Genomic DNA, 7747 nt, shown 5'->3' with positions numbered 1-7747 from the left:
TAGTGGTATAATCAAGAGACACGGTCGTGCGCCAATATAAATTCACGAGAAACTTATTCAATAATTTTTAACTCTCAAAACGGACTGTTCTTCATCAACGTAAACCGAACTCGTAGATCTATTTTTTCCGCGCCTTGTTAAGTACCGTTAATGGGCTCAAAAATTCACGTAAGTTAATTGAAGTGTTAATTAGAAGCCCAAATTATAAAATTAAATAGTTTATTTATTGAATATTTGGTTTTTCATTGAGGAACAAATCTCAAGTAGTTAAAATCGCTTGGACATTTGTTACTTGAGTCCGTTTTGAGGGTTAATTAATGCGATTTACAATTTGCTAAAATTTATTTTCTACACGTGATCTTTGTGGAAAATCGAAAGGAAAATAAAATTTAATGATTATGTATACTGTTTATTTGAATATTAGATCACGTCGTCGCAAATCGGTACTAAAAGTGGCGTGATTAATTTTCAATCATATATAATTGATCATCATCCATTAATATCACGATAAAGTGTTCCTGTACCTAATTAATTAATGATTATTATTGTATATCAAAAATATTAAGAATAATAATGCGATTTTCACTGGATCATATATACTGTTGTACATCTTTAGGAATTTTTCTGTAATCCTGCACCTTCGCTAAATAATGAAACGTATATCGTTATCAAAGGGAAATATTTTTTCTAATTAATGATATTAATTAGAAGATTAATAATTTTTATCCGTAGATATTAAAGAAAACGTCTCTCTCAACAGAGGAAATAATCGATCCACTATCACGTTTCCCATCAAATCAAGCGCAGCATAAAGCAGACGAGACTGGACGTATGGTATATTAATAGCTTACTTATTGTTTTTTTTTAGCAATTTTATATCAAGTTCAGTCCACGGACGTCTTATTGAGCATTTCTGTGATCATTGAGTGTCTTAATTTTTCATATTTCGACATTGGAGAGGTATAAAGAAAGATATACAAAGTACAATTAAGACGAATAGTTATATTTTAGATATATACAAAGTTGATTGATTCAATAATACATTTATTTTTTTCATTCCTTCTCTTGTTACAAACTTAGATTTTACACTAACAATAAGAGTATATTTTACAAAATTTGTTTTTTGTTCGTTCGCGAAACTTAATTATATGAAATATTCTTTGACAGTAAGTATATACTCTTAAAAAATATATGTAAATATATAATGTAAGATAAAAGATATTGAGCATTTTTTTCTTAGAAAGATCTATCGAACAAGAAAAGTACACTGTTTATTCTTATTTCTAAGTAATAAAAATTTGTGCGGAAGTATTTATAGTCTTTAACGAAAAATCTCTCACACGCACAAATTAGAATCGTATTTCGATATACGAGGACAAGTCAGAGGGCTATTTAAAGAGCGAAACATGGATCAAAATAATCTACATTAAAATGTAGTTAATTTGGAAGAACTTGTGAAATAAAAAAAAATAAATCTTTATTTTTCTGACTTTTCCTCGTACAATGGTGTTTATTCTTCGATTGCACTGACGTTTAAATGTTTAATTTGAATCGGCGATGAGAATTGTTTGCAAATGGAAGAAAATAAGGAACCTGATGTAAGATTTATTCTTACATCGATAATTATATATAACTAATTACAACTCGAAAGATCACTGTGGTGCTGGGTAAGCGGGATTATATGCAGCCTGTTTTGCATACGCCTCATTGGTGTATGGTGGCGGTTGTGGCATTCCTAAAAAGTTAGATAAAAATTATTAAATATCAAAAATTTTAGAAAAGAAGCTGATGCATGTTTATTCTTTATATCTTTTAAAAAACTCTAAGAAATATCAAAGAAAAAAATCAATATATATCTTTCACATATCTTGGCGACGATTCTCAATATGCTTGTCGGTGCATCGATTAAGTGAAAAATTAGAATTTAGCAATATAGATACATATAAAAATTTTGATCACAAGTACCTGTCGAGTTCGTCGGATATGGAGAAGTATAATTGCTTTCGACCGGTTGACTGGGATAGCTTGGTGGAAGATTCTGGGGTTGAATTACTTGCACAACGGGAGGCTGAACTTCTGTAACAAATACTTGTATACCAAGTGTAAAGAGACACTGAAGATAAGTTTGTCTCAGAGACAGCAAGCAAATTAACAACTGTTCGTACAAGAATAGAATAAAATCAGGAAAACAAGATGTATAATGTATTAAAATTTATTAAATCGATTTTAAATAGAAAAAGCAATGTTCAATTATAGCACAAATTAAATGATCTAATAATTCGTGTTTAGATTTGTACCTTCGGTGCATAGATATTTTATTAATTGAAGGAATGTCATATTGTAATATGGATGTTTGCGATAAGTTTGGTGATGTATTAAATAATTTTAATTAAGTTTTTATACAAAAGTGTATATATTTATTAAATATCATATAATGGTTTTTGAGACACACAACTTGCATGTTGAATACAATATTTAATTAGCGATTCTAAACTTAGGCAAGTTTAATTATTAGTATTATAAAGCTTAATGTTAAATAAATGAGCATTGAAAGGAATGTTTATTTGCACGTACGTTCGTATAGCACATACTGGATGGATTCAAATGAACTACTATTATCAAAGGCGATCTACGTACAAAATGTTCCATATAAACTTATATCTTAACGATAAATAAAGTAAAAATAAAATCACCTTTATACATTTCACAGCTGGTATCGCAATACTAAAAAAAATATCTCATAAAATAGATATTTATAATTTCTTATCACACATATGATGATTATATGGAACATCTTGTAAGTATGAAGTCAATTGTACATTAAGTACATTTCGGAATAAAATACGCTTAACGCTACGCGAACTGTCAACAAAAATACGACTATTAAAATCGTAATTAGCGGAATGCATAAAAAATTTAGGAACATAACGTTCTTCGTGCGTTTTGGCTTCGTTTTTACTAAGCAAGTTATCTTATGTCTACAAGCAGATTCTTCGTGAAAGTAATATATCAGTCTGATCACCTCGCTTTAACTTAATATCTTTTATAAAAATATGTAGCGAAGAGGGATGGTAATACTGTGTAAAAAAATAAAAAAAAGTCGGCGCTATATAGGAGCTCTTAAAAGGCGTTCTTAAAGAGAATCTGTTTGGACCTATATTTAAGGAATATATAAAATACGTTTTTCACGAACATTATCTTAATGCGAGATTACATATAAGAAGCAGAATATAAATAATCGTTTAAAAAGGTTTTGAGTCCTGACATACAAATACATGGTTATCTTCACAGGACATTTGGAGAGTGTGCCATAATGGTATTATGCCACGGCTGATCCTAAAAAGAATTACGAATCCATTACTGGCCAATTAAAGATTCGTCGATACCTAATTGTATGATTAATGATAATTTATTAAACAGTGTGCTGTGTTCGATTTTATTACGTAGAAGCATTTGGAATTATCTTGTACATGCACTTCGACATGAAGACCATTGCCGCTGTCTCTGATATAAATTATTTATGACATTCATTGATTAAATTCATTCCTACGCAAATAAAAATATTGTGTTATGACGAATTTAACATTAGGAAAATATCTGAATTTTGTAATGTAATATTTGAGATTCAAGGAAACTTACTTCCGTAGACGGTACCTCGGTGACGACGACGATACCACGGGCAGCAGCTGCAGCAGAGACAAGATACACAGCACACTATCAGTCCAAAAATGATAGCTGCGCCGATTATCACGAGAATGAGCATAGACAACCTAAAGCAATGATATCATTTTCCGTTAATATAAATATATAAAAGTATACGCGTTAATTTTTATATACAAACTGCTTCCTTAAACAATTTTATTATTTGCTATACTATTTTAGCATTTCATGTAGGATAAGTAAATCAATACGTTCCTTGCCGCATGAATTTCATGTGATGTTCACCGATGATCCGTAACGGCATATTTATTATATTTGTTAAAATACATTTCACAATACAAAAAATTACAGAAATTATTGTTATAAAGAAGAAGGCATAAGGTTACAAAATAGTATCAATACTGCACTATTCTTTTCAAATTAAAATATCAAACAGCTTGGAAAGTCAGAATGGAAAGTCTAACATCGTGAGTCACTGGTGACCCACGCGACACGGAACGTATTAAGAGATGCATACAAGAGATTGACGTTATATTGAATTAATATCAGTGAGAGTTGCACGACTTATTTTCAGCACATTGAAAGTATGTTATGAGCGATTATATGGCTTTACCCAGATTTTGCAAACTCCTCGACAGTACAACAGTAGTTATATTCACGTTGTATATCGAAACAGCAGTAAGACTTTTCCGGCGGATCAAAAGTTCTCGGGCATGTGCGAGAAATAGATCCAGTAACTTTATCAATTATGCTGTTTTTTTCGCCAACAGGACACTCCATTGCTGAAAATTAAACAATGTGTTAAGTGTTTTGTCGATATGAGGAAGGATGTCAGGAAGATTTTTTTTAAATTAAGCTTCAAACTTGGCGATAAAACTTATCTTCAAACGATTCCAAATAGATTTTAATTGAATATACTTTAATTTGGCGTTATTAAATAATATGTAATTATATTTTATTTATTTAATGCTCAGTTACACCGAAATGTCTGTTCATGAAAATTTCGGCTTTGCAGTGTGATTTTCAATCACAGTGTATTCAATTCGAGACCAGCACGTTGCGTTAAAGCTTAAGAATGCAGTTTACATTACTAACCGTAAACACACTATAAGTAACCAAGATTAGATGTCTATAACAAATGACGTTATTGTATTCCTAGAAAAAACGTGACCACCGTAAGCGAGAAACTATTTTCAAGAGCTTTGAAATCAATTTTTATTTCGAGCAGATCAAATGTTTTTTTCTTTGTGCTTGTAATATATTTTTTAACTTGCGTCAATCAGTAATACACGAGAAATGCACACGAATGAAGTTATCATGATCCGAGATACAAGAGTAAAGTAAGAATACACGAAATAATTTATCTTAGAATCTTTATAATTTTAAATATTTAAAGTTTCTAGATTTGTGTGACAATTTTACAAACACACGTATAATTAAAATAAACTTTAATCTATTAGAAATTGAATACTTCCTGTTTAAAGGCGTTCGATCGCCGTGCACATACGAGACTTGGCATGTATGCGAAAAGTATGCGAGGATACAAATGGAGGAATAATTGTAAGCCAGTGTTAGTTTAATTGCGGCTCTTTTTACGATTTACAAAAGCAAACGAGACATCAATTGAACTGTAGCGCGTATTAATCAACGCGCCAGCGAGATCAATATATGCAGTTAATATTACAGTCACTAAGCGGTTCGTTATCACGTAAGATCAGATTACAATTACAGATTACCGAAGTGTTTATTTAATATGTAATCCGAAGATTATGCATTAATGCTACAAGGAAAAATGCGACTTCATTGGAAGTGATGATTCGTACGTAAATTAGAGCTTATCTTATCTCGAGCACTTCTGGCGTCGACTCACTCATAAATGGATTTATTATTTTTACTCTTGATATAGAATGTTATGTATATGAAATAATATTATATTTATGCGGCGTAAAGAAATAATGCGGTCATTGGTAAAAGATACATTAATTGAAAAATACAGATAATTGATACAGAATAAATAAATAAAAGATACAGATAATTGAACTGTTTGAGAATCAAACTGTATAATCGCACTTTTGTTGCATGTTTAAAGTTTCACCGAGCGCCGCATAGTTTTCGAAAACCAAATTAATCTTTTTCATTAAAAAAATTGAGAATATTCTAAATATTACTGGAAGAACAGGAAGTATTCAATCTCTAAGAATAGATTAAAGTTTCTTTTAATTATACGTGTGTTTGTAAAATTGCCACAAATCTAAAAATTTTAAATATTTAAAATTATAAAGATTCTAAAGTTAAATTATTTCGTGTATTCTTACTTCACTTTTGTATTATCCTGTGTCTCATATAAAAGCTGTTTTCAAATATCAAAACTAAAGTGAAAAATGAGACAAAGGAAGGAAGCGCGATAATGCTTGTTGGCACACAAATGGAATACGAAGCTCAAAAGTGCTTCTCGAGTCATTTTGAACATATTCTTGCAATCGCCTACGACACTCAAACAAAAATAAAAATTTAATTAAAAAAATGTAATATTGCAATCTTGAAAAAAATTATAAAATAAACCAATTTTTAATTAATAATATAACGATATTTAATTGTCTTTTTAACAGTATTACAATATTTAATTATTTTTTATTTACTGATAGAAATTCGAACAAACTTTAATAAAATTCACAAAGCTACTCAAAGATTTGTTATCAGATATGCTATCTAAGTTCAATAATGATGGATAATTTATCAATAATGTTGCTTTTTTGTATGCATTTGATTGTATATCGCATTGTATCTTAAATATTAACAGAATTAACATATCTTTGTGCATTAAATTTACAATATTTGAGAAAATAGAATTAAATACGAATGCAACTAGGATTCATTTTGCAAATAATTGATATTATATTAGGGGTATACAAAAATTTCTATCTTGTTTATGTATAACTAGATCACTCCGAGAACAAAGATTTCTTTCATCGCGGCATCCATCTTTTGCCTGGAAACGTGGCAAAATGATGGACAAAGCCGGAAATATCTAATAAGCAAATCACCAATATATAATAAAACAAAGTAAATCTAATGTCATAAGTGTTCCAAAACAAACAAATATTTTAACACTAAATTGTTAAATTGTTTTAATATGATTTATCTGATAGTTTTGGGGGAGAGCCATGCTAACGCTAATGATATATAAGTTATATGTATTATATATGTATGTGTTGTATACAAGTCTTTTATCTGCATTGTGTTGACTAGCGCTTATAGTTTACATAATAAAAAGTACGTTTCAGATTTCTGTTCTTCTTATGCTTTTGTTAGCGGCATTATTTATCATTGCGACATGTTAGAGCAAAGGTCCCACGGATAATAGAGTCTAGTCGAGCTACACAAAGTCAGACACGCGCCGTGAGATTGGAATAATTTGCTATTGCTCACAATTCATCGTTCCTGTAATGCGTTAGTAAATAGGTCACGAGTTGAAAGGCTTGCCGGGTTACGAGTCCATTTACGAATGGATAAAAAAAATATAGTTCCATAGAGGATGAATCTATTAGCTGCAAATTACGAGCCAACCCACCGTGAGACCCACGCGACTCGTCCTAGTTCGTTACTTGCGAATCGAAGCTCTGATGAGCATAAACGAGCCACGCGCTGTAGAGCCCCAGTTTTACACGGTATACACACATATTCGCGCACATGCCACCCTCATCATATCCATTGGATTATTTCTGTCGGACGATCTCATTTTCTTACCTGCGCAAATTAATGCTGCTGCATGAACGATGATCAAAATGACTGCGTGGCGAAAGAGGTTCATTTTCATGCGTTTCACGTTATTCAAGAGTTTGGAAGCGTTAGTTGTCCGTTAGTCGGGTAAAATGCAAACGACAGCTAGGAACTACCCGAACCGAATGAAACGGATGACTAAGCGAGGAGAACAAGTGTGCCCAACAATGGTGACATCATTCTCTCCCACTTGCACTTTCGTGATAATTGGCGTAAGCGACTGACGCGCCGAGGTGGATGATCGCAATTTTATTTTGCGAAAGTGTAGCTATTTTATGTGCAGTAGATAAAGAAGGAAACTACCCAC

The 7747-nt window shown here is 31.3% G+C and overlaps 1 protein-coding gene across 3 annotated transcripts; it reads right to left on the bottom strand.

Annotated features, from left to right (window-relative positions):
* Window positions 1–1027: 1027 nt before the first annotated feature.
* Window positions 1028–7627, bottom strand: LOC105674927 (protein shisa-5). Of its 3 annotated transcripts, none has more exons than XM_012371612.2 (5): window positions 7408–7627; window positions 4274–4442; window positions 3640–3770; window positions 1966–2088; window positions 1028–1735 (listed from the first exon to the last, which is right to left on the bottom strand). In XM_012371612.2, the coding sequence occupies exons 1-5, from the start codon at window positions 7475–7477 to the stop codon at window positions 1653–1655; spliced, it is 576 nt and encodes a 191-aa protein (XP_012227035.1). In that variant the 5' UTR covers window positions 7478–7627; the 3' UTR covers window positions 1028–1652. The 3 variants fall into 3 exon arrangements, with proteins under 3 accessions (XP_012227035.1, XP_012227037.1, XP_012227036.1); XM_012371614.2 differs by having other exon boundaries at window positions 1966–2073; XM_012371613.2 differs by having other exon boundaries at window positions 1966–2076; window positions 7408–7626.
* Window positions 7628–7747: the final 120 nt, after the last annotated feature.

Source organism: Linepithema humile, chromosome 2, assembly GCF_040581485.1.
Source record: "Linepithema humile isolate Giens D197 chromosome 2, Lhum_UNIL_v1.0, whole genome shotgun sequence".
NCBI classification, from domain to species: domain Eukaryota; kingdom Metazoa; phylum Arthropoda; class Insecta; order Hymenoptera; family Formicidae; genus Linepithema; species Linepithema humile.
Note: the sequence above shows the minus strand (reverse complement) of the source record. Positions and strands in the feature narration are given on the sequence as shown.

Excerpts from the sequence above, each read along its gene's own strand:
- LOC105674927 (XM_012371612.2), bottom strand. The coding sequence starts at position 7,477 with ATGAAAATGAACCTCTTTCGCCACGCAGTCATTTTGATCATCGTTCAT. Across the intron at positions 4,443-7,407 it reads AGCAGCATTAATTTGCGCAG|CAATGGAGTGTCCTGTTGGC; the intron begins GTAAGAAAATGA and ends TTTAATTTTCAG. Across the intron at positions 1,736-1,965 it reads ATATCCGACGAACTCGACAG|GAATGCCACAACCGCCACCA; the intron begins GTACTTGTGATC and ends CTAACTTTTTAG.